Raw genomic sequence first — 27,709 nt, 5'->3', positions numbered from 1 at the left:
AAGACATTGAGCACACAGTTAGCGATGCATGGTATTTGTGCTTAGCGTGCCACGTTTGTATAAGTATATAATAGAATATAAACACTCACTTTACTGTCAGACGTCCGTTTGTCCCTGCAGGCTTCGGCTGTCGTTTCCAGTTCACCTTTGGGATTCTGAAGTATGTCTCCAGGACTCCACTGTCCATATGCGGTCCGAAACTAGGATGGTCCACAAGACAAACCTCCTTGCCCGCTTCGGAGATTTCGTCCAATAGAAATTGGCATCTTTGAAATTCATTGCAACACACGGACTCTATCTCTGTGTCCATAGGTGCACAGTGAGAGCACAGACACCACCAGTCTGCCCCAGCTCGAAGTAACGTTAGTCCGGGCTCCTCGTCCACGACAGGCAGGTCTCCTGCCTCGGCTGCAGAAGCCGCCTCCTGTTCCACCATCAGCCTCAGCTGCTCTTCACTATATTGCGGCTCGTAAAGATTACCAAGAACAACGGATTTGAGCAGCAGATTTTCAAAATCCTCTTCATCCATGTCCTGTTTTGTCTCTTCCGTCATAACCTCCTAGTTCCACAGTGCTTGTTAGCTTAGCTTCCAAACAAGATGGCGGATATTGCTTTCTGTATCTGCAAGTGAAGTCCCACCCACTGATCTGTAATAGGTCTGTAGCGTGAGTGGGTCCCACCCCCTGGATAAATGATGAGTTAGTGTTTGTAGTCTTACCCTTATTCAAAGAAATTGGACTTCCTGCTTTTTATGACGCAAAATGACGGTTTTTGCGTCATAAAAAGCAGGAAGTGGAACACTTAAATCCTTATTTCTCCCATCTCAAGAGAAAGTAAGGGAATAAACCATGACCATTCGAAAAAGTGACTGGGTTTCTAAAGATACAAAGTCTAATGCAAATGGTTGAAGTGTTCCTTTAAAGGTGCAGTGTGTGATTTTTAGCGGCATCTAGTGGTGAGTTTATGAATTGCAACCAAAAAAAGTTACGGTGGCCGACAGGAAAATATGTCATCGTCTGAGACAGCAGAGGCACATTTCAATGTAAGGGGAGCCGCGTGTGTGTAGACAGAAACTGCTCATTCTAAGGTGATACAAATATAACGGTTCATTAAGTAAGGTCTTACACCACTGAAAACTTCTTTTTCAAGGTAGTGAGGAAACGCGCTCTGTAGCGCTGTGTGTTCGCTGTCGGCTACGGTAGAAACATGACGACATAATATGTCGACCTCCATAGAAGGGGGCGCCCGATATAAATGTCTCATTCTAAGGTAATAAAAACATAACGGTTCATTATGCTAGGTCTTTATACACCACTGAAAACCTAGTTATGTGCATTTCTGTTAATAGATCCTCAGAAATATTACACAATGCACCTTTAAGAAAACGAAACCACACACACTTTGTCAAAAAATAAAAATGGGTTTTTTCATCATACGCAACGTATATTTTCATTGGCTTTAATTTGAATAGTAATGTGTTTTTAAGCAACATGTAATGGAACAAATTTAGCTTTTTTTATGGTAGCTGTAATGAGTAACAACATTTTCATAGAAAGATGAATGTAGTATTTCTTTCCTATTCACTTGTGTCTCCGTCCTAAAATGCCTGACAAGCAAGTCCCGGTGTCCTCTACAGTTGACATGAATAAAACGGATGCATGTCTCATAACAGAACGTCGTATTCTTATTTAAAAACCCAAAGTTGTCTTAAAATGTGAATTTATTACAACAAATCAAATTGATAAAATCATGTTTATATACGAGTGCTAAATTTAATCATCCAGTCAATGTCAGTCAGGGGGTTGTCATGGTGACAACTCCAAACATTTAGTATCTCGAAAAGCCCTGAATGTTTACAGGACTTTAATGGTCTCAAACAATGTTATCTAGCTACAAAGGAAAACTTCTCAGGCAGATGATAATATGGACACAAATTTTAAAATTAATGGACAATATCGTATTTCCCCGTGAGTTTACGGCCATTTCCGTTGGCAGTCCGGCTGTTTGCACGCGCTGGCCATAGACTTCAGCTTTTATACTCGCTGCCAAGTTTCGCAGGCTTTGCACGCGAGTCTGGCAGCAAAGTTTATATATTTTAATATTTATACATATATAAAATGTGTTTCATCACCCATCATACCTTGTTAAATAATCCTGGCATTTAATTATTAATATTATAATAAAACTGCTGTGATTGGTTAATAGACTGAAGGAGAGGCAGTAAATTTGTCATGTTTCTGAAATAATCCACCTCTATTTTTTATTTATTTTTTACTTGTAGACCTATTGAAAAATCTTGGGAAAGGATAGTCACCCATACAGACAGGCCTCACTAATACCTTATTATTACATAGTTAATACATGTAAAGGCCTATACAATAAACATTGAGGCAAAACATTTAAGTCTCATTTATTTCTTTAGTTATTAGTTTCAAAACTCATTTGAGTCATATGCAAAATTCCACTTCCACCATGATATAACGCCTAGGCTTTTTTTATTTTTATTTTTTATTGTTTTTACATTCAACATATTAGTATTTATATTTAACTTTTCTTTTGTTTGTAAGCCCATCTCAATAGTATTCTGTGCTTTCAGACTCTTTTACACAGTAAATTGTAATTCGTTAACCTCCCTCAAAAAAGCATGCAAAGTGATTGCCTTAAACTTGTGTAATTTAGTGGTGTGTAAGTTGAGCTAAATAATGTAATATTTCCTGCAACTTGGAATTTCAGTTGTATTTAATTAAACATCTTGTTAAAACAAGCAAACTGAATGCCTTAAAAGATGTTTTACTCCACTTAAGCACTTCACACACAATTGTGGTTCCATTATAATGGTTCCATTATAAATCGATAAAAAAGAATCAGAATCAGAATCAGAATCAGAATCAGAAAGAGCTTTATTGCCAAGTGTGCTTGCACACACAAGGAATTTGTTTTGGTACTGAGGCTTCCAGTGGACATATACAAATACAACATGAAACATAATACTACAAATTATAAGAATAAAAAATAAAAATATAAATATATGAGAATAAAACTATCACAGTTGGGTTTAGTCAGAATAGACATTTTCAGATTTACAGATTATGAACCTATTTACAGTGTTTTGAATATTATAAATAAATAAATCTACATATAAGTATCACCTGAGTTGTAGGATATTGCACTAAACAGTGGGAGTATTGCACTTACAGGCATATGCCTTGGGAGGAGTGTTAACTGTTCAGGAGGGAAATGGCCTGTGGGAAGAAACTGTTCCTGTGCCGAGATGTTCTTGTGGCCAGTGATCTGAGTCTCCGTCTTGACGGTAACAGTTCAAACAGGTGGTGTCCAGGGTGAGTGGGGTCTGTGATGATTTTACCTGCTCTCTTCCTCACTCTGGAAGAGTACAGGTCCTGGAGGTTTGGCAGGGGGGCACCAATAATCCTCTCCGCAGTCCGGACTGTCCGTTGTAGTCTCCTGATGTCTGATTTGGTAGCTGAACCAAACCAGACAGTGATGGAAGCGCACAAGACAGACTCAATGACGGCTGAGTAGAACTGAATCAGCAGATCCTGTGGCAGGTTGAACTTCCTCAGCTGGCGAAGGAAGTACAGTCTCTGCTGGGCCTTTTTCACAGTGGAGTCAATGTGATTGTCCCACTTCAGGTCCTGAGAGATGATAGTGCCCAGGAACCTGAATGACTCCACTGCTTCCACAGTGCTGTTCATGGGGGGGGGGAGTGCTGAGCTGTTCCTCCTGAAGTCCACGATCATCTCCACTGTTTTGAGCGTGTTCAGCTCAAGGTTGTTATAACTGCACCAGGCAGCCAGCTGTTCAAACTCCAGTCTGTAAGCAGACTCGTCACCGTTTCGGATGAGACCGATGACAGTGGTGTCGTCTGCAAATTTCAGGAGCTTGACAGTGGGGTCTTTAGAAGTGCAGTCATTAGTGTACAGGGAGAAGAGCAGTGGGGAGAGAACGCACCCTTGGGGAGCACCAGTGCTGATTGTGAGTGTCTTGGATGTGTGTTTCCCCAGTCTCACTCGCTGCTGCCGGTCCGTCAGGAAGCTGGTGATCCACTGACAGATCGAGGATGGTATGGAGAGCTGGGTCATTTTGGCTGTGAGAAGACCAGGCATGATGGTATTGAAGGCCGAACTGAAGTCCACAAAGAGGATCCTTGCATAAGTCCCTGGTCTGTCGAGATGTTGCAGGATATAATGCAGTCCCATGTTGACTGCATCATCCACAGACCTGTTTGCTCTGTAAGCAAACTGAAAGGGATCCAGCAGGGGTCCAGTGATGTCCTTCAGGTGGGCCAGCACCAGTCTTTCAAACGACTTCATGACCACAGACGTGAGAGCGACAGGTCTGTAGTCATTAAGTCCAGTGATTTTGGGTTTTTTGGGGACAGGAATGATAGTGGAGCGTTTGAAGCAGCAGGGAACTTCACACTGCTCCAATGATCTGTTGAAGATCTGCGTGAAGACCGGGGCCAGTTGGTCAGCGCAGGCTTTTAAACAAGCAGATGAGATGCCGTCTGGGCCTGAGGCTTTCCTAGTCTTCTGTTTTTTGAAGACTCGGCTCACGTCCTCCACACAGACCTTAAGCTCAGGTTGGATGGCAGGAGGGGGGGGTGATAATTGGAGAACAGGAGGTGATGCTGAATGTGTGAAGTGCAGATCTGACCGGGTGTGTGGTGTGAATGAGGGCTTTTCAAACCGGCAGTAAAATGAATTTAAATCGTCAGCCAGGTGTTGATTGTCCACAGATCGAGGGGATGGTGACTTGTAGTTGGTAATGTTCCTCAGGCCATTCCAGACTGATGATGGGTCGTTGGATGAAAACTGGTTTTTCAGTTTATCAGAGTAGTTCCTTTTAGCAACTCTGATCTCCTTTGTCAATCTGTTTCTGGCCTGGTTATACAAGATTTTATCCCCACTTCTGTAAGCATCCTCTTTGGCATGACGAAGGTGTTTGAGTTTCCCAGTAAACCATGGTTTATCATTAGTGAATGATAAGAATGTCCTGGTAGGAATGCATGTATCCTCACAGAAACTTATATATGATGTTACAGTATCTGTGAGCTCATCCAGATCATTGGTAGCAGCTTCAAAAACAGTCCAATCAGTGCAATCAAAGCAGGCCTGTAGATTCTGCTCTGCTTCATTAGTCCATCTTTTTACAGTCCTTATTCCAGGTTTAGCTGATTTCAGTTTCTGCCTGTAGGTCGGTATGAGATGAACCAAACAGTGATCAGAGAGCCCCAAAGCTGCCCGTGGGACGGAGTGATACGCATTCCTTATTGTGGTGTAACAGTGGTCCAGTATATTACTGTCTCTGGTGGGACATGTAACGTGCTGTCTGTATTTTGGTAGTTCACGGGAAAGATTTGCTTTGTTAAAATCCCCAAGAATGATTAAAAGAGAGTCTGGGTACCTTTGTTCCGTTTCAGATATTTGTTCAGCCAGCTGTTGTAGCGCCGCGCTCACGCACGCGTCTGGAGGGATGTAAACATTCACGAGAATGAAAGAGGAAAATTCCCGAGGCGAGTAGAAGGGTTTACAGTTTATGAAATGTGCCTCTAAATTAGGAGAGCACATCTTCTTCAGTGTTGTTACATCTGAACACCAACTTTCGTTAATGTAGAAACACAGTCCACCACCTCTCGTTTTCCCCGTTAGCTCCGCGTTGCGATCCGCTCGGAACAGCTGGAAGCCCGGCAGATGTATTGCGTTGTCCGGTATGGCTTCACTCAGCCAGGTTTCAGTGAAGCACAAAGCAGCAGAGTTTAAAAAATCCTTGTTAGTGTGGGTGAGGAGAAGAAGTTCATCCGTTTTGTTAGGAAGGGATCGGAGATTCGCGAGATGAATGCTGGGGAGTGCAGTGCGCAGGCCGCGCTCGCGGAGTTTAACCAGCGCGCCGGCTTGCTTCCCGCGTTTGCGTCTGAACGCGCGTTTGAACAACAACGCTGCCCCTCCGACGAGAATGTCCAGCAAAACGTCAGAATAATCAAAAACTGTAGAAAAGATTTCTGGTGTGTGTTTCCTAATGTCCAGTAGTTCGTCTTTGGTGAAACTGATAGGAAAAGAATGACTAAACGCAGAACAAACGAACAAAAACAACACAATAGCTGGAGAGCTCCACACCGAGGCAGCCATCCGCGGCGCCATCTTGGATCTAGGATCCAGGATCCAAAAAAGGTTCCATTCATCACATTTACAAATACACACAAATTTAAGGTAGTGACAGTGCAAATTTAAGTTAACTGTTTTTAAATTGTTCAACAACAGGGGTCTGCTATCTTTTTGTCATAAAGTGCCATTTTAAAGTTTCCTACAGAAAACTTTGCTTCGCCATATGCATAAATACACAATTAATTCAGAATGGCTAACACAGAAATAGTACAGAAATTCTTTAATTTCTCAAAGATTTGCCATCTTTGTTTTCAGGCTTAAATTAGACTTTGAAGAACAGACTTTACACCTGGTCATTCATGTATTTTTACTGACTTCTTTACTGTTTCTTTTTAAGTGTTCCTTTTACACTTGGCAACAAAACTGCATCTCCGCAAATATAATATAAATCTAATATTGAATTCCCACGCTATATGCAAATTCACATATACAAAGCTGCATTTTCTTTATCATTAGCTAATTTTAAAAGTGGCATCAGCACTGGTAAGATAAGTGTTCCTACTTTTAATGAAGACAACTGTGTGTTGAGCTTAAGGACCTGAACTGAACTTTCAGTTTAATTTGCCGCAGTTTGTTCAAGAGACGCTCAGCCATATCTGTGCTGTCATATGTAAACCGTGGCCCGTTATAACGAGCATGTTCATCTTTTACCATTTTGGGAGGAAGGACTACATTTTATATATGTGACTTCAACAAGTAGATGCATTTTTTAGAACCATTTTGAAACAAAGCAAAAACAACCTATTTAGGGTGTGCTAATTGTAGCCTAAACAGTGTAGCAGTAGCATAAGCTTAATGCACAGTTTAGTCAGCACAAGTTGGCACTGGTTTATGTGATTAAATAAAAAAAAAGTTTTAGTTTTCTTTTCTGTCCCATCACGGTAATCCAAGTAGCATATGGCAGCTCAAACAGGAGGCAAATTGCTTGAGGTAGGTTCTAAAGATTGTCGATTACAATACTTTCCTGAACAATGGCAGTAGATGGGTCACGGTGATGATTCTGAGCAAGCAACTTTATTTATATAGCACATTTTCAAACAACAGACATTGCCCCAAAGTGCTTTACAAAAATGATAACATTAAAATCGTACAACAAAACAAAACGTAACTTATTCAAAAGCTAAAGAAAATAAATACGTTTTTAAATAAGACTTAAAAGTGGCAATTGATGGAGCTGACCTCACGTGGAATGGTAAAGTAATCCAAAGTTTGGGATCTACCACAGAAAAAGCACAATCTACTTTTGATTTTAAATGACAACGAGGGACCTTTAAAAGCCTTTGATCGAGGACCTAAGAACTCTAGAAGGAGAGTAGGGAATAATAAGATCACTGATGTACTGGGGGGCAAGGCCTGATAGGGCCTTGTAGACAAACAAGAGGACTTTAAAAAGTTAGTTCGCCCATTTAAGACCTGGAAGTTGTATGCAATCCTAACCAGCACTATAGTGCATACACACTGACCCACTCTGTTGTCACCTCCCTGGTCAGAGTTCTGGCCGCTGGAAGTTTTTCAATAAAGTACTCCCGGTTATTTTCCGGGGCCACAAAACTGTGCGTTTTTACGTGAAAAAATGATTTGCGTTTCAAAGCTTGATTAATTTACCACACAAAAAACACCCCGGTCAAAATTCATACCTCAGTTTTAATCGGCACTATTTTCTATCCATTTCTATCAATCCGCGCTGCTGTCACGTCAACAGGGGCACTGATGAACATCGCCAGAGAGGAGCAGACAGAGTGTAATGATAAAATGGTTGCTTGTGTGGTATTTGGCTTGGTAAGGTTTTTGAGTCTTATGTTGACCTAAGTAGATGAATGCATTAATCACAGGATTTTTCCTGTAAAGCCTAATACCTGATTGTAGTTTCGAATGATAGATGTAGAGAAATCGCGCTTGTCACAGATATAATTTATCTGAAGAGGCGGAACTGTGTCTAAGAACGTTAAAATAAAACTACAAACTAAAAACGCAACCAGCGCACCTGACGTGCCTGATCTACCTGTTCTGACTGCCGCCATTTTGACCTCACCCTCACGTGGATACATGACCATTTTTCAGCACTTCCTGGATATTGCAGTGACCAACAACTTCATTTTACACAAAGAGCTGTGTGCCATTTCCCAGGACAAGCCCATGACATGGCAAAACTTTCAGGAGCTTCTGGCTGCTTAACTCACAGGCAGCCCCAAATAGAGGTGCGATCATCTCCCTGTTCCTGTGAGTGACATTAATGACCAATCAAAGAGGGCCAGCATGGGTCGGCATCGTTGCATACGATGCAGAAAGAACCCCATGGAAGTGCCAGGAGTGTGATGTGGGCCTATGCTTGCAACTTGAAAGGAACTGCATTAGAGAGCACCACATTGGAATGACTGAGTGAAGGATCAAAAACACCTGGAGAACTGGGGTAAAGAAAAAGGCTCCTGCGTGAAAACTCTGCAACCCAGTGTCACAAAAAAAGACTTGTATATATGTATTGTAGTTTATTCTTCAAGTTTAAAGTGTTAGATTCTTTCGTTCAGGGGTCTACTGATTAAAAAAAAAAAAAAAAGCAGTAAAATGTATTCCCATTTTTTAAAATTTTGTGTATTTAAATTCTATTTTCAAACTCACCACTCACAGTAAGTTGCAATAACTGTAATTTATTGAAAGCCATATGTTTTCTGAAAAAAGACACTCGAAGAAAAAAATATTAATTTTTAATCTGTTAATATCGCAGGGCTTAAAGTATTCCGGCAACGCATGCGATACATGTTTATATATGATCACACTCTTATTCACGCAAATGCTTTTAAACCAATCATTCGCGACAAGACGAAAAGAGAACGCACTGTCAGTGAATGTCCTCCTGACACTCACACAGACACACAGGAAGACGCGCCCCAGATAGCAAAATTGTTCCGGGCCTTTTATGGCCCAATTACTGTTCTTAGTTTTGGCAATCATACCGCCAGGAATGCAGGGCCAAAACCGGGCCAAAAAGTTTTGCCAAAAGCACGCCAAAAAGCTGCCAGAAAAATGCCAATGCCTTACCAGATGAGAGCCACAAGACCCTAAATTGGCCCATATTCATGCCATAATATCGCCATTGAAAAGCCAGATGTCTCCCGAGCACAGGTCACAACTCTGCCAGATTATATCAAAACAACTAATTTGGCCCATATTCAACATCTGCACCCTACAGCAACCATACAATTCAAAGAGAAATCAAACCAAGAAACCATAACTGCTGAAAATTAGTGTTTATTTTCAATCAACAAACATATGACCTAAATAGGTAAACATTTACAATTGTTAATTTTTTTATACAAATAAAATGTAAGAAAATAAAATGTAAAAACATTTGATAAAAACATTTGATACAAAGCTTGGTTTTAGAAATCACACTTAGTTGTGTAAACCATGAAAGACCACAAACTTATGAACGGTAGTGTATGTTAAAGTGTGGCCAGAAACGGGCCAAAGTTGAATGTATATATGTGTGTGCCTGACTTTTGTGTTGGTGTGTGCCTGACGTTATGTGTTGGTGGGTAGCTGGTGGTGGAGGATTTTGCTTCTCCTCCTCCTACCCCCCTCTCGATCACCAGACAAATACAACCAACGCCTCAACCATTGCTCCACCTCCTGGTTCGTGGATTCTCTGCATCCAGGATTTCTCCGAATGGCTTCTAGAAACAAACAATTAAAAATATCATGGCAGGTTTCAGAGTTTTAATATAAGACTTTTTAAAGACAAAGTAAAGACAGGCAATGCCATTTAAACTTAAATTTCATTCAGGCATTTAAGTTAAGTCCCAATCTTCTGTTGACTTTTTGTGACAGACTTAAGGGAAAGGGGCAGCATAATTTGTTCATACAGTTTCTTTACCACTATGGAGTTAAACAGGCACAGACCTTACAAAAGATATGTATACATAGCATGATAAGCCAGACTATATCATAATGTGCAGTCTGACCACGAACGATAGACGAACACCCCTTTCACACGTACATGGTTATTTTGAAAAACAAAGACATTTCTCTACGTTTATGCCCTTTGTTTGCATACAAACAAAGAATTTGCCTCTAAAAACGGTGGCCACTACACTGGAGAGCCTTTATTCACCCTGGATTGAGGGGTCGCAGCTCATCGAAGTGACTATGAAACTGGTAAAGGAACCTAAAAATGTTGCCTGGTACATCTAATCAACACTTTTACCTGTAACAACATTCTTGACTTCTAGGCCCCGGAATGATGTTTTGCCATTGAGGCCTGTCCAATTCATTTTGCAGGCCAAGTCGTTCTGAAGAAGCATCTTCATGACCCTCCACACAGTGTCCTTGAGGGTCACGCCCCCAGCCAGGCCCAGTGTCAGCACCTGGAAAAATAAAAAATTAAAGTTTTGAAAATATGTATGTTCATTGCAAAGAAAAAAAAAGAGTTCAGAAAAAAATCTGGTCCAAATACTAATGATAAAAGTAATTACCAAGTCCTTTCTCTTCTCTGGCATGGTCTTAATGTCGCGGTCCAGCGCCAAAAGATCCTCAGCATCCCTCAACGGCAGGGAACTTCCGTCCATGTGGTGTCCATGTGGTGTAGGTGTAGAAGAGAGATCCTGAACAATCCGCAGCAGATTTCTTTGCATATCACACATCACCTCCTGCTTGGCAATGATCTCTCGTAGTAATGCTGAAACCATAACATTTTAAAAACTGTTCAGTCCTTGCTAGCTATAACATAGAAATGTATTGTAAATGGGAATAGAGCATAAGGTCTCACCAGAGTGCAGGTCCATCTCAGAAGCAGCATGAGGGGCAAGATGGTAGGATGGCTCAGGAGTTCCATGGTGGGGAAACAGCTGAGAGGCAAGATGGTAGGATAGCTCAGGAGTTCCGTGGTGGCGAGACAATTGAGAGGCAAGATGGGATGGCTCAGGAGTTCCATGGTGGCGAGACGATTGAGAGGCAAGATGGGATGGCTTAGGAATTCCGTGGTGGCGAGACAATTGAGAGGCAAGATGGGATGGCTCAGGAGTTCCATGGTGGCGAGACGATTGAGAGGCAAGATGGGATGGCTTAGGAGTTCCGTGGTGGCGAGACAATTGAGAGGCAAGATGGGATGGCTCAGGAGTTCCATGGTGGCGAGACAATTGAGAGGCAAGATGGGATGGCTCTGGAGTTCCATGGTGGCGAGACGATTGAGAGGCAAGATGGGATGGCTCAGGAGTTCCATGGTGGCGAGACGATTGAGAGGCAAGATGGGATGGCTCAGGAGTTCCATGGTGGTGAGACGATTGAGAGGCAAGATGGGATGGCTCAGGAATTCCATGGTGGCGAGACGATTGAGAGGCAAGATGGGACGACTCAGAAGGTCCAAGGGCGTGAAACGGCTGCAGAGAGGCAAGTTGACTAGCTGGCGGTGATATTTCATCTGATGAGGAAATGGCGTCACGCAACAGTGACGGCAGAGGTGGAATGGAGGGCACCTTAGGGAGGACTGGTTTGCGCTTCACAGGCTCCTCATCAGACTCCTCCTGACTCGAGAGGAAGCGCTGGTTTGGTCTTTGAAGAGAGAAAAATAAATTATTTACAACCCTACAGCCATGTAAGGCCCGTTTATACTGCCTACTATGAAGAGACCCAACTATGAATGAAACTCTATAAAACTGAGGTTTTAAAGTAAATTAAAATCCCACAGTCACGGCTTCTCACCAACTACCCCACATACTATTTTTTTCAGTGCTACTTACAGAAATTTGGCAACTTAAATGCTTAAATCTTTTTACATGCCTTAGTTTAGAGACAAACATTATGTAGACAAACGGAGCAAAATCTGAGTGCAATACACATTATCCTGATTCAGCAGATTTGCAACATACCTGGTTTTTCTTTTTTCTGGCCTCCCCTCCTCTGCTTCTGACTGGAGGTCTGTGTCATCTTCTGCCCGGCGAAGTTTCAACCTTGCCTCACTAAAGCTATCTGTCAGGAATGGGAACCAAGTGAAAAACAAAGCTTTACGGCAAACCAGTATTAGTGTTGTGAGATAAGCTCATGATTGTTATATTAAATCACTCGGTTCTTGTAATGTCTGCATCCCAGTGTGAACTTTACATTAAGTGTATTAATTTGGGTTTTTTTTTTTAATGACACCAGTCATAAACATAAGTGTCATTAATGTTCATGATGTGCGTCATGCTAATAAGGCTCACTCTTATGTAGACACCTTCAAATAAAGTGTTACCGTTACACTTAAATTTTAAGAATACATAAAGGTGGCTTGATTTAGTCTTGAACCATGAACAATGGATTAAAGTGAACACTCACTTGCTTTGTAAAGAACCCTGATGTCATAACTTGTCCAGGTCTCCTTTGGCATCTCACAGTTCTTGATGGCCTTCAACATGGCATCGAGTTTGTAGTTAGGCCATTTACAAACTTCTCCTTCTACCCACACACCTGGCACCACCTCCACTTCATTTGTCTTAATGAAGCTCACTATGAAATACACTGCGGGTTGGGGGGAATTTAAAGTTATTTTAAACGTAAAAGGGGAAAGACAACAAAACTGCCCTGTTCCCCAAATGGCATCCTGAAATATTTTAATACGTCATTCAGCCTTGTACATTTTAAATCTGAAGACAAATTTGACACTACAAAAACTCCTACTTCTTGAGAATCAACTGGGTAATGAAAGAATGTCTCCATCTTTGCAAATTCACGGTAGATGATGTACTCCTGGTCTTTATAGACAATAATATTTTCCACCAAAGCAACAATCTGATTGACTCTAACACAATTGTCTCCGTCTGTAATTCTGACGTGCACATCGTTCACTACCAGTTCTCTGAATTGTAGAACATCCCCTTCAAACAAGTCTGGTACAGGCCCATTTCTATGCTCTATATTTACTTGCATTTTTGGCCACTTAACTTCAACACTACGTTTTTGGTTGTGAACTTCAGACACTCTACGGATCACCTGAGTTAGAGGGCTGTGTGGTTTCCTGATCATTTTTTTTAATGTACACAGGTAATTTTCAAATGGAAACCCAGAGATCACATCTAAATGACCATGAATCTTTACATTATCACTAAGATGAATCAACCCATGTATATTGTAGACAACAAACTCAGGACCATACACTTTACTGAAGTGCTCCACAAATGACACAAGTAACCTTTTCGCAAAACCATTCAGAGCTGAACAAAGGTGGGGATTGGCTAGAATTGAGATGGCAACTGACAGCAGCATGAAGTTGTTATACATTTCCTCAGGTAACACACCCCTAAGAACAAGAGGACCGGTGTACAGAAGGAACTGCCTGAGTTCAGTTGCCTTCCACCTTAGTCTTTCTGCCAGACTCCTTGGCTTCCTAGCAAATTCAACTGGGACGAATGCCTTCAAATTTACCAGCTTTTCAGAGATCTCCTGCATGTCACGACCCGAACGACGACACCGAAGAGGGCCAGAACTGCCAAACCACAAATTTAAGAGCCTCCTCATTACTCCCAAACAAACCAAATGCATATAATCATGAGGAAACTGACTGACCATACTGATACCCGTTTCAATTAGAGGGGAAACTGCTATGTGATGTTCCTCATCTGTGCCCCTCGCAAATGACTCATCAGTCCTATCAGCAGCACTTACCTCCGGGAATGTCATGCGGTGACGAGCATAAACACCTGGCTGTAAACACTTATCACATCCTGCATAACCTGAATGGCCTTTCACCTGTTTGATAAAGGCTCTAGCAGGAGCATCACAAATGACCGAACTTACCTTCAGAAACAAGGTTTTTGAGCCTATGACAAATCCCTCTCCCAGCATTGTCAATTCTTGAACAAGGGCACCAAGATACTCTTGCAATGAAGTGGGTTTAGTCTCAGCACAAACATAATCTTTGTGACGCAACATGCCTAACACTGGCCAGAACTGAGTCGACGAGCTCTTAAACAGCGGCAATCCATCAAAATTAAGCTGCAACATAAACACATTTCTATCTGGAAATTTGGATGACAAATACTCAAATGTTTTGTAAAACATGTTCAAAATACCAAAATAGAAAAACACCCCACCAGCCAAACTTTCCAGAGTGTACTTGGTTGCCGTTTTTAAAAGAGTTCTCCCCTTTGGAAGAAAGGCGTGATGCACTCTAAGGATGCACAGAAGAGCAGACAATGCCACTAATGATACACCATACTCAACAGCCCAGGCAATCAGAGCAGTGGACAAATCTAAAGGAGGAGAAATCTCATCATCCTCATCAACTTCATAATCCTCATCCTCATCATCTTCAGAGACCTCATCCTCACTCACCATCTCAGTGTCCACAACTTCACCAAAGTCACTACTCACCATCTCATTGTGCTCTACGACACTTGTGCAAAGACTTCTTTGTACCTCTAAAATTCTGTCATTTGTCCTTTTTATGGCTCCCTTGCGCATGTTACTCCACTGGGACCGCTCCATTGTGAACTGGGGAAAACCAAACAGACATTTGTTAACGCTACAGATTTATTTAGAGAGAAAAGAGAGGAGGACCTTAGTCACATAAAAACAACTCCACCGCTCATTTGATTTATTTGTATTGAAATCAAATCTTTCAAATTTCAATAAACAGGCATACAATGTTACACTAGCCAAATAAAACAGCTCCATTCAAAAATACTTAGAAAAGGTAATGATAAATATTTAATGTTGAACCCTGCAGCTTATTGATTTTATTGCATGTAAATTGTGGAATAAGATAGAAACCATGCACTGAACACGGGAAAGGACATTTTTTATTGGTGTGTGTGTGTTTTGGTTGGGTGACAGTTGTAGGTTACAGAGTGTGACAAAAGCACAATGTTGTGTTTTATTGCGAGTGTACACAAGTAAACACTTTGCAGTTTGAATGATATCCTGTATGAACAAAATGGGAGTATGTTTTTATGTTTCCACTGTTCGATCGCGCCCGCTCCCCTCTCTCACACACAGTTCGATCCGCCCGCGCCTCTCTCTGCAGTTCGATCGTGCCCGCTCCCCTCTCTCACACACAGTTCGATCCGCCCACGCCTCTCTCTGCAGTTCGATCGTGCCCGCTCCTCTCTCTCTCCCGCACACACTCCAGCATTGACGTTCATTATGCTGTGTTCACACCAAACGCGAATAGAGCAAAGTGGATCGCTATTTAGAGTTTTATTTGTTTTTATACCTTATATTCTCCGTACGAATAAATGTCCACCCCTTCAAGAAGGTACATCGATTTTCAAACAACGCGAACTTCGCCTGATCTCATGAAGGCAAGATTGTTGTTTTTTAGCCCAAAACTAAATAGAAAACATGTCAAACTCAAATTTAGAATAAGGCTGGCGCATCCCTCATGTATGTTACACTAGTAGGCAGAATGCAGCGGGAAAATGTCTGCGAGTTTGTCTCATCAATAAACTGCCTATCCGCCATATGCAATTTTCTCATAAAATTCCTGTAATCTAAATCTGCCATGACAATCTGCCTGGTGCTCATGAAGGCACGTTAACGTTAGGGTGCGAAAAAAAAATCAACTTAACAGATAAAAGACGATTAATTAGCCTGCGCAAAAAAAAAAAAAAAAATGCAACATAGAACAAGAGTTAAAAACATACAAAATACAACTTACCTTACTTTTACTTGGTTCTTGATAGTCACCGGTGAAATCTCTGTCAGGAAATGTACAGGTACATTTGGTTTGGTTCAGAAAAACGGGCTCAGTTTGGTGAACATGCTAAACCTAGCAGCTAGCTAAAGTACGTTAAGTGCTGACGCTATGGTCTGGTACAACTATTCAAAAACGAGACAGTTTAATGTTTCTCTTATGCCAGTTTACACGGAACTTACCACCTACAACAGAAAATATAATTAGGTAACTGGCTATTTGCACGATAGTTAATGGAATTACAAAAAATAAAGCATAGTTCAGCTTAAGCAACACACTTTACCTCAGCGCGGTTCAGGTACTGAGGAAGAGAATTGTCCGAGTCCGACTTCGATTAAAATGGCGCGGCAGCAAGGTCAAAGGGTAAATCACAAGTGTTTTAATAAGTTTGTTTTTTCATACTTGAGATACATACATATATCAGTTTTTATTTTATTATGTAAAGTTAATTATGGTCAGGCCCTACCTTTACATACATTTTAAATACGATTTCAGTAAAATTGATTTGTTATTAAATTAAATTGTGTAACTTTGTGTAATTTCATAAAGTTATGACAAAGACAACCTTGTCCATTAGAGACTATATATACCGTATGATAAAACTGGAGAGCTTGTTTAAGTCATTTCACAATCACTCCCACAGCAACTGAAAAATACGTTGAATCTGGCATGTTTCATATTTGCCAGAAGAGAGCCATAAAATAATGCCCCTCCCTCCACCACCCCCATCTGCGCCACAACCGATTCCGGAACTCTTCTGGGTTGCCATCCATTTGCCAACATCGTACACAAACCAAACAAATGCCAGAAGAATCCAGAAAAGGCCCGGAAGATTTTGCTATCTGGGGCGCCAGTATCGAGTTCTCTTTCGCACTTGAACGAACAATAACCCACACATTTATGCCAAAATGTCGTTTTGTCGAGTATCCTCACAAGAACAGTCTTAAATTAGTTAAATAAAATCTTAAATAGAAGTAAAGAGTAGTGAGAGAATGAGATGCGGCAGATCTTAAAGTGACAGCGGCAGTCATTCTCTCTGTCAGTAAAGTTAACCAAAGAACAAAGGCAACAGAGAAAATTACTCACTGCTCTTGACTAAAGAACGCTTGTAGCTTTAATAAGGATTAATCTATATTTCATTTATAATTTATGCAGTGCAAACTGTTTTATAACTTTATTCAATTTCTGTATATTTCATATCTGTTAGACAGGAAAGGTAGCCTACAGGTAAATATGACATTTATTATGGGTTTAAGTGAGGATTGTTTTAAGTTAACTTAAATTAAAAGTTGTTATATTTTTTGAAGCCTAATAAATGTTTAAAATTTTTAGGAAAATCATTTTCATGGAGACATCAGTCGCTATATTAATATCAGTGATAATGGCCTTTATTCATAAATGCCATAAAAAAATTCAGACTCAGGACTTTAGCCCCCGATATTGGTAATTGTGTGTAAAGCGTGTATTAGCTTTATAAAGCATCGTTTCCTTGTCCCAAGTCAACTAAAGTCAGCATTAAGGGATGAGACAGGACCCATCAAAAAACGTAGGAAATATGATCCTGAGTAGTCGGCGGTCTATAATTCGAAACATAATTTTTATTTCCTTTTTTAAAGGTGCTCTAAGTGATGTCACGCGTTTTTTAGGCCAAATTTTTTTTTGTCACATACAGCAACACACTGTGAACACACTGTAAAAAAACACGGTCTCTGCAGACACCCCAGGCTCCACAAACAGCAACAAAAACAAACTGGGCTAACCCGCACCACGAAACATAACAAACTGTTCCAGCCAATAACCGACAAGAAGGGTTTGGGGGGTTAGTGTGCGGATGAGGAGGAGGGAGGGTCTAGCTAGCCTCCGTTTTGTTTGACAATAGTTCGAACGTCAACAAGAAGTGACGTCACCCAGGATCGCTTAGAGAACCTTTAAAAAGTGGAACCACTTTAGCTATCTTCATACTTTCTGGAAATTTCCCTGTAGTGAATGACAAGTTACAAATTTAAGTGAAAGGCTCAACAATAACGTCTATAATTTGCTTAATCAGTGACATATTCATATCTATATAATCATTTGACTTTTTATTTGCTAATCCATACACAATTTCCAAAATTTCACTCGCTTGTACCCTCTCAAAAAACATGCTGTTTACACTATGTGGAATAATACTACCATCAATATTTTCATCTTGGATGTGTTGTACTAAATTTGAGCCAATATTTGCAAAATAATTATAAAATTTGTTAACAATTTCTTCTGTCGCATATTTATCTGAGTTATTCTTGGTTATAAAATCAGGAGTAATAATTTTAGGCCTACCTCTATGCATGACTGTATTTATTACACCCCATGTTTTTTTGAAATTACCTTTACTTTTGTCTATCAGATTGGTATAATCTATAATTGTCTTCTTATAATTGATTTGAGTTTGTTTTTATATTTTTTGATATCTGTACTCTGCATCTTCTGTTCTTTTTTTAAGAAACATTCTATACAGATGATTTTTTTTTACAAGCATTTTTCAACCCATTTGTCATCCAAGGGTTATCAAATGATTTCTTCACATTTTGAGCACAAATTTTAATTTGTTTAAAATTTTGATCATATTAATTAATTAATGTAGTCATGAAAGCATTATAAGCATTATTTAAATCATTCGTATATACTTGATCCCAGTTTTGTCTCTCAAGATCTTCTTTAAAATCCTCAATAGCTATATAGACTTGTCCCTTATGACAACGAAAGAGTTATCTTGCTTGGTCTTAATACAGAAATTGTCATAAATTATAAATACAGGGAGATGATCACTCACATCAGTTGTGAAAATACCATTTATAATTTCACCGTGTATATTTGTATATATATTATCAATAATAATAGCACTATGAGTTGTGATTCTAGTTGGTTTAGTTATCATTGGGCATGAACCTGCAATTTCCATATAATGCTTAAAATCTTTAGTTGCTATGTTACTACCCAAATCTATATTGAAATAACCACATACAATTACTGATTTATTCTTTACATCGTCAAACAATTCTATTATTTTTTCTGTAAACAAATCAGTAACAGGCCCAGGTGGTCTATAAACACAAGTAATTAACACATTTTTTCCTTTGTCATTCATAATTTCTATCGTTAATGCTTCCATCATATCAGTCACAGCTATAGTTTTATGCTCAACAAATTTACATTTCAATTTGGCATCAACATAGAGGGCTACACCTCCTCCGCCTTTCCCCATCCTGTTCACATAAAACATGTTGTAACCGTTGATCTGTACACTGTCAACTTGCATTTCCTTCAACCTGGTTTCTGTTAAAGCAATCACTTTAAATGTCAGTTTTAATTCGCTAAGAAAGTAATAAATCTTTGATAATTTACATTTCAAACTTTGGCTATTAAAGTGTTTGATGGAAAATGCGTCATCAGAAAACCTTTGTGTAGTCCCATTAAACTCTTGTGTTGTAAAGTAGTGACATTCCCCAGGTGCTAGTATATTATGTGCGAAGACAGTTTCCATATCAAATATTTTGTCACTGTTTATATCAACATTTGGGACCATGATAGAAAAAAAGAGTACTTTGAATGTCGAATGGATATTCTAACAAAACCATACAGGCCCAGTTCAACAACAAAATGTATCCATTGATCTGACCAAAATTTCCAATTTAACAAGATTATATTCATTCCCGCAGGGTTCAACATCGGCATATCTTGAGATGTATCAAGATTGCAAAAAGGAATATATCCCATTATTTAAATTGTTCTAGATCTATCAAATCTCTTAACATCACAACTTTAGCTTGTTCCGGATTTGACCCATTAAGTTGAATGAATACCTTACAATTTCTTGTCCATGTCGCCTTGATTTTACCAATTTTCCGCAGGGAGCGAGCTTCTCTTGCAATATTTGCCATTTTCTGCGTTAAATGCTCATTCAAATACACCGTTGTTCCTCTCAACTTTTTCCCTTGGCTCAGCATTTCAGTTTTGTTTTTACGATTTATGAAGCGCAAGACAATTGCAGGCCTCGTCTTGTCTTTACGTGGTAGAGTATGACACTCCGAGATGGTTTTCGGATCCACATGTATATCCTTCTCTGTCAAAAATTTAAGAACTTGCCTTTCTAGTGTTTGCAGATCAGCTTTCTCCGCATCCTCACTAACATTGCTTCCACTTGCAACAGCTTTCGCATAAGACCGAGGTTTAATGGTCAGACCAGTAATTATTACATCCTCCATTCGCATCTGTTGTTCAATGTTATCGAGCCTTCTCTCGAGTTCATTGATTATTTTGTCTTTTGCGCTTATCATATCTTTCAGTTGTTTCACCTCTTCTACAACTTGCGTTAGCTTTGTCAGCTGTTCGGTGACTTTGACAAGTTCCCCAGACATATAACTAAGTGACTTGCGAATTTCTTCCATATCACTTTCCATTTTCTCAGTTTTCTTAGGCGTTGCCATTTCCACAATCTCCAAAACTTCTTTCAATTTCTTATAATTCAGCAAAACTAACCGTTGTAAACTCTTAAGTTTACAGAGTTCTCACAGAGTGCGACCATCTTGGAACGTGACGTCATAACTATGTTAAGCATGTTTGGTTGACTTGTGGTTAGGCCTACTGATGTTCAGTGATTTTAAAAGTAGCCTCAATTAGGCCTGCATAAAGTTGGAAATGATTTGCTGTTGCAAAGAATAGTTTATGAATGCACTTTTAAAAAAGTTGTGGAAATAAAATGTCTTCAAATACAATATTAAAAAATATTTACATTTTATCAGTTTTTATTGGACTGGAACACACAAAAGATGGCATTTGCTGCAGAGGCGTGTGTGGGTTAGGGCAGGCGGGCGGGATTTTGGGGAAGGGGGGGCTCAGCTGTCCTAACCCACTGTAAGGGGAGGTTCACATTCACCCAATTTGAAAACCTCTGCCCTACAGTGATGATAAAACTATATAAAAAAATTTGTTTAAATCTGCAGATCACAAATCTGACTTCAAATGTTATATACACACAACAGAACAGAAAATATAACTATATGTTATTTTGGTGGTACACAAGGACATTCTCGTCCATCCTAAAATGTTCCCGCCTATGACATAATTGTGATTTTTGGGGCCCGACCTGAATATGAGGACACTCATTTTACAATACACAAAATATGTCATTTTTTGGGGGACCTATGTGTTTTACAGGGACATGACCACACAGAACACACAAACGTGACATCATGGTGTATTACCAAGACTAAGGTGATTTAAGTACTGGATCTTAAACACAATACACAACTGCAATATCCAACATTATAAGGACGAGTATTTTTAATGGTACATGCCCCCACACAACACACAAACCTGACGATATGGTGAATTACCAAGACTAAGGTGATTAAAGAGTACCGAATCTCCAGTACAATACACAAAAGAACTTCTGACATCATTCTGTCATTTCTTCCACTGACATTGTGGCCTCCACACTCTTGTCAATCTGAAAAAAAGTGCAGGACAATACTGTTAAAGTACTACCTATTTATCATTAATAATTTTTATTTGAAAATTGTAACAATTTGCAGTTACAGTGCTCAGGTATTTCGGCAGGGTAATGGGCCTCTCTTCCAAACATTAAAAAAGTACGGGGAGTACTTAGTTGTCACCTGCTGCTTTGTCCGAGGCCCAAACATTACGGTATCTAGGTGTTTGTCCCATTCATTGGGCTTGTGTTTGACAAGCTTGCAAAAGGATCTGGTAATATAATAACATTATTTTCAGGTTTAAAGCAATCAGGAAGGAGCATTTACAATCATGCATCTGATACACATTTTTATTCTATTTAAATAATAGTGTATTCAGTGTGTACATCATAGTCATTATGTGCATTCACTAGGAACTGAACCAATGAATTTTGCATTTCTATCATTGTAGAGTATGAGCGCAGAATCATGGAGTCAGCATTCCTTAACACAATAAACACACGTTAACAGGGGTTTCTAAAGCCCCAACCTATGACTCTTCCAATTCTAAATCTTCCGTTAGCGCCAGCCAGTCTGGAGGGTAGATTAGTTTGTGACACCTTTACAGCGTAATGAGTCCCCACAGAGATCCTCGCGCGATCCTGATTTGTTCGCGAGCCAACATCCAAGAAGACCGTTATCTCCAAACCCCCCCCCCCAGCGAGGAAGGAATGCCAGATGCGCAAATGGACAACACACACACACACACACACACACACACACATATATGCATCTATAACATTAAAACCCAGAAATGAGTGATTATGAAATGTAAACATGATGTATTCCTGTATGTTTGAAGTTTATACCGTATCCTGTCTATCTAGGACTGTTAGTTATGTAGTTGAACCTTGCGGACTTCTATAAAGGTCTAAGAGTTTATATATATCCTTGTATGCGTAACAAACACGGAGTGATTGGTATTAAACGAAATCGCTCAACTTGCTCGAGCCAAATATATGTAAGAAGTTAATGAAAAAAATATTCTACTATGTTTTTCCCATCTTTGTAAGTGAAAGGCCAAACGCTCGTCCTCATAAAACACGCGAATGAGGTCATCAGATTAAGACAAAGGGAATATCGGGCGCCAAAAATCTGTGAGTTGCTATTGGACTGTGCTTCCACTGAAAGGGGCGTTTAGTTTCATTTTAAAAGACCGCGACACGGCTCAACTCTCTCTCTTCTTCGTGCTATTCTTCCTGTGTATGTCCTGCGACCTAGTCGCTTTATTTTATCTTCGGTTTTATTTTACGTTTAACTCAGTCTTTTATTTGATGCTCAGTTCTTGTCGGCAGACCGAACACAGCATTTTACGTTTTGATAGAAGTCCTATATCCTCCGGGTGAAAGGACTCCTCCACAGCATACCTTTAAGACTTTCGAATTTCCCGCGAGCAAAACACGCCCTCGAAACACCGAAAGGACGCTTCCAGCTCACCAACTACAAGGACATCCACACCCACACACGCCGGCTTGTCCAGCGACATAAAGGTCCAGTGCAAGTATAATTCAATCCAGATTCCAGCGCGTTAAAGTGTGTATTTTCCTTGTTGGTTCTTAAGGTTCAACTGTGGTAACAATCTTTGTTTTCCTGTCTTCTACTTTTCTTTCTTACTGTTTTTGTTTTTATTGTTCGATATATTCATTTTACATGTAGTTATATTGTCTAGTTCATTTTTATTAAACCCATTATACTCTTGATTGTCTCTGTTTGTTGGTCACGGAACAAAGCCTCTTTAATGTACGATCTAAAGCTACGAGCTGATACTGATAAAGTTAACTAATTTGATTAGTAAACTGATACTAAGGATAAACCTTTTTGAGAATTGGTAACGCATATCGAACAAGCAGCTCGGTGGACGAACTGATTAGTTGGGATAACAGTTGCAGTAACTCTATTAAGGTATTCCGAAAATTAATATAGCCCGCCTGCATATGAATTATATACTTAATTAATTACAATTCGTTGTGTTAATTAACTATATATCTCTGAAGCAGACGCGTGAGCTATATAATCCCTATTTGGGTGAATTTTATGTATGATGATCTAGTTCAGGCCCGTATTCAATCACTGTTGATTCCAAATTAATAATTGTTGAATATTTGTTCCCCAAACCTGAGCTAAGATTCTTTACATAATGGTGGAGAAATATGCGAGCACATTTTAAGCTTTGTTTTGTGAACAACTAATGCAGTGTCAATTTTGTGTATTGTGTTGTTAATTTTGTATTCGAGCGCGCCGCCGCAGCGCGACCTCCCTAACGAACTACTAAGGCACAAGCCGATTGCCAGTTCAGCATTCACGGCTGCTAAATATATGTTAACATTTATTTTGTCGCTGTGAATTACTAAAGTAAACTGCAGTTCCATAATATTGGAATTTGTTCCTGTAAAGACAGAAGTTCTTTACCAATTTTGATATCAAAACCGCCTGTTAGAATTGAACATTCTCTCAGCGCGAGAGTAAACCTGACCAGAGCGAAGTTCCTCTCATCAATAGTAAAAAGGCCTGATATTATAATCGTTAAATAAACGATAACTCTTGGTGGAATATTGACTTAGCTAATCAATCGAAACCTAAAACATTTAAATCAGAGTGCTATTGTGATTAAATGTTTACGAGAGCCGGACAACAGAAGTAGAATTCCTGTGTCCATATTTATGCGTAGTGCAGACCTGCCCATAAAACCTGCCCATAAAACCTGCCTTTGTGCAGTAGGGACACCTATATAGCACCGAAAATCCGCCGAGATTTGAAATTGTATCTTTGTGATTTGTGCAGAAAGCCTAAGAGTGAAAACTCTCCCAAAACTGAAATCACACCGAATGCCATTCCGCTGACAAACACTGGAGGGCAACCTTTAAGTGCTTGGCAGCGTGAACAACCCACACCATATGACGTCATTTTGCGTGAGCACCAGTACGCCATCGTGTGGACAATAATAAATAAGTCAGCCGTTTCTCAATTCATTCGCCCGCAACTTACTTTCCTTGTGATTTGAAACCGTGCGGTCTAGTTCCCAATAGTTAGTTGCATTTACAGCTCGCTTGTACTAGCATTATGGGATATTAGATTCCTTGTTTTCTTTACACTCGACTCTACATGGTAACGTTACATTTATTTGAAGTTTGGTGCAAACAAGATTTGAATTAAAACTTCAACTTAAAGTTTCAGTTCATCCACGGATATCCATTTTAAGAAGGGAGTGCGCACCCTGCTAAGTCTGCTTACCACCCTTCTTGCTTTCATTCCTGTTTTGAACTTGGTCTATATCCCTCTGTCCTTGTGGTTCTCATTGTTATTTTTAACCGTTAATTTCTCTCTTATCACTGATATCTTACAGTAATCTGCTATTATCAAGATATAATTCTGATCTGTAACTCCTTTTTACACGCTTATTTAAGATTGGTTCAAACAACTTTGAATCTATGTTTAAATTAAGGTGTCTAAGTCAACCCGGTTAACCACAGGAAGGAAGTGCGCCCCTTGTGGCGAAAACCCACTCCTACGGTCTCCCTCCTCCTGTTTTTCATCCTGCTTGGCTTATTTCTACTTTTCTCTTTTGATTATTTCATAATTATTAATGATACCTTACTGTTATCAGTGGTAGTTAGCGGATATTATTCTGATTTTCCTTGATTCTTCTTGCATGCTAATTTAAATTTGATTTGAACTCCTTTGAATTTAATTTGAATTATGTTTGTCTGTTCAGTCAGGTGCACCACCACTGAGGAAGTACGCACCCTGGTGGCACCAACACGCCACTACAGCCTACCTCCTCCTGTGTTCCATCTGATTTTCTTTATTTATTCATTTATTTTTATATATTATTATTTTATTTTATTTTTCCTCCTTTTCTTTCTTTTTCTTGTTTTTTTTTTAGGGTTGGGTTATTTTGGTAAAATACCATCATTATCAGAATTTCCCTTTGTTTATTATTATTTAGTAAAACCTGTGACTCTTATTGCTACATAAACAAAAAAAAAATCAATCCATTTGGTTTAAAACAAGAAATCCTTAGTCCACTTTAAGTTTCACTTGTTTAACCTTTGTGTTTTTATAGGTGGCATTGACTAGAGCACAGTGGTGAGTTGCGGCATTCTCTGATTGATATCCCGCAGGTGAGGTTACCCGACCAGCGGTACTGACGCTGGCCGTGTGTGAGTTTCGGACACTCCCAAGTCCCGTACCATTGCTGCGGCACGCAACTGCGACATCAGCAATTTGGCACTCCAATAGGGAAAATCCACTTTGTCGTGCCGTCTGGCGGTTGACCACTTCGGGGTGCCGGTTGTGTTTAAAGTCAGGTTGTTTGAGGGGGCGCAGCAAGGTACAGGGAGACAACGGAGTTGCCCGAGAACACGGCGGTCAAGTATTGGGAACCGTCGGAGGGGTGACTGAGCCACGGGGTCCCACCAGAGCGGCCTCAATTCGCCGCAGGTAAACTAAATTTAGTAAAACCCATTCCGCTTACTATAAGCCACAGAATACTAGATATCTCCTGGATAGTTTAAGTGTTTGACCCATCTTTTCTCCAAGCCAGACCATCGTCCTAGGGTTTCTACCCCGATAGCCCCCACTCACCTGTTGGCCCTATCTTAAACCCTAGCAGCAGGCTCAGGCCTCCTTATCCCCTGTAACACTTTGTGTGATATCATCTGCTCCATGTCGTTATAGACCTATTTAATTTCTCTTTTTGTTATTTTATTTCAACTGTCTATCTCACTATTTTTCCCATTCTGCTGTGATTTGTTCCTTTCAGTTCATCTAGACACAGAACCTTTGAGAGACACCAAGGAGAAAGCTAAATCATAGATCAACAATCTTGATTTAGCCCCTGCGCTGACCCGCACAAATTGTCCCCACCTAACTGTCTGCATCAGTTAGCTAAAATTTTCATAGACGGCATAAGCCTTATTAGCATAATTCATTAAACATAGAACGAACTTGCATTGGTCTCTTTGTGTTTGTGTGTGTTCTGTATTCCTCTCGCCTACAGTAAGCAGTATGTCCCGTGCCTCCAGTCCCGCAGCCCACTGGGACGACCTCAACGCATGGCTGACAGCCATGACGGCTACTTTCCTGCCCAAGGACGCCGGCGACTCAGAGCCCCAGAGCCAAGAGCAGCTGGACGGCGACTTGGACAAACTGATGACACACGATCCCACCCAGAGCTACAGCTACAAAGACTGGGCAAAAATCGTGGGAAACCTCGCTCACACCCTCGTCGCCCAGGCACGACTCAGCGAAAGAAACGTCATCGACCTGGAACAGGAGGCAGCAACGCTAAGGCTCCAAGCGGAAGAGGCCCGGAATGACCAAGCCAAGACCCAGAGTCAGCTAGATCAGCTCCTACTCGAGACCGAGCAGCAGCGCAAGCAGAAAGAGGAAACGGACCCAGAGCTACAAAAGGAAGTGGAAAGACTTCAAAAGGCCCTGTCTGACCTTCGTCGGGACACAGACCAAAGAGAGAAGTTGGAGAGGAAAACCAGAGAGGAACTCGATGGACAAATCCAACAAGGTGAAGCTCTTCTTGAAAGAGCAAAGATTGAACTGAAAGAAAGAGACGCTAAGGCCAAGGCCTGTGAAAAACATTTGAAAGCGGCCCGAGTCGAAATTCATGAGCTTCGCCAGCACAGAGAGGATCTAAAAGATGAACTTGACATTGTTCACAGAGAGTTAAAACACTCTTATAGACTGCAGACTGAAAGGGAAGAGGAAACGCACACCACCGAGTTTCCCCTGACCTACCGGTCCACACTTTTCAGCCAAGAACCCAGAGCTGAAAAGGGGGGCGAGAGCCCACTGTTCAAGACATCACCAGCCAGCCAACGAGGACCCTCGTCAGCAGCAAGGGAGGGGGGGCCTCTCCAGCCAGCCACTGACCACGGCCTGGCCCCAAAAGAACTTGACAAGCTGGCCCGAAACATCCCTACGTTCACTCCGGACCCTGCAGGAGGCCACGACGTGCATGCCTACTTACAAGATATAGACTTTCACTTGCACACTGTTCCCAATGTGACCCCATGGGACAGATTGTACCTGCTCAGAATTACGTCTAGTCGTGACGTCCGCAGCTTCCTAGATCGTCAACCAGAGACTGTCAAATCTGATTACCAGCAACTGCGGCAGGCTTTCATCAGGGAATTATCTGACCCAGAAACTGATCAGGGACTCATTGCTGCCATGGACCTCAAACAGGCCCGACAAGAAACGTCACAGGCCTACTACAGCCGCATCCGACGAGCCTACTTCGGTGCGCGGAACGAACCCGGGATGGAAGAAGATTTCAATTTTCGAACTCTATTCCTCCGTAACCTGCATCCCACGGTGAGCCTCCACTTAGGGGTCCTGGC

The 27,709-nt window shown here is 40.6% G+C and overlaps 2 protein-coding genes across 4 annotated transcripts in view; both read right to left on the bottom strand.

Annotated features, from left to right (window-relative positions):
- Window positions 1–27,709, bottom strand: part of LOC143718612 (uncharacterized) — a 796,762-nt gene that overhangs the window by 144,154 nt on the left and 624,899 nt on the right. The window lies entirely within an intron of this gene.
- LOC143718605 (uncharacterized) lies at window positions 9,552–16,100 on the bottom strand. Of its 3 annotated transcripts, none has more exons than XM_077209624.1 (8): window positions 15,808–16,099; window positions 14,523–14,642; window positions 12,489–12,671; window positions 12,044–12,143; window positions 10,945–11,726; window positions 10,652–10,854; window positions 10,384–10,543; window positions 9,552–9,853 (listed from the first exon to the last, which is right to left on the bottom strand). In XM_077209624.1, exons 3-8 carry the CDS (start codon window positions 12,565–12,567, stop codon window positions 9,702–9,704), a joined length of 1,476 nt encoding a protein of 491 aa, XP_077065739.1. In that variant the 5' UTR covers window positions 12,568–12,671; window positions 14,523–14,642; window positions 15,808–16,099; the 3' UTR covers window positions 9,552–9,701. The 3 variants fall into 3 exon arrangements, with proteins under 3 accessions (XP_077065739.1, XP_077065738.1, XP_077065736.1); XM_077209623.1 differs by having other exon boundaries at window positions 14,568–14,642; XM_077209621.1 differs by lacking the exon at window positions 14,523–14,642 and having other exon boundaries at window positions 15,813–16,100.

The sequence above is a fragment of the Siphateles boraxobius genome, unplaced genomic scaffold, assembly GCF_051911475.1.
Source record: "Siphateles boraxobius isolate OS27281-9 unplaced genomic scaffold, OSU_SipBor_1 61, whole genome shotgun sequence".
In the NCBI taxonomy this organism is placed as follows: Eukaryota; Metazoa; Chordata; class Actinopteri; order Cypriniformes; family Leuciscidae; genus Siphateles; species Siphateles boraxobius.
Note: the sequence above shows the minus strand (reverse complement) of the source record. Positions and strands in the feature narration are given on the sequence as shown.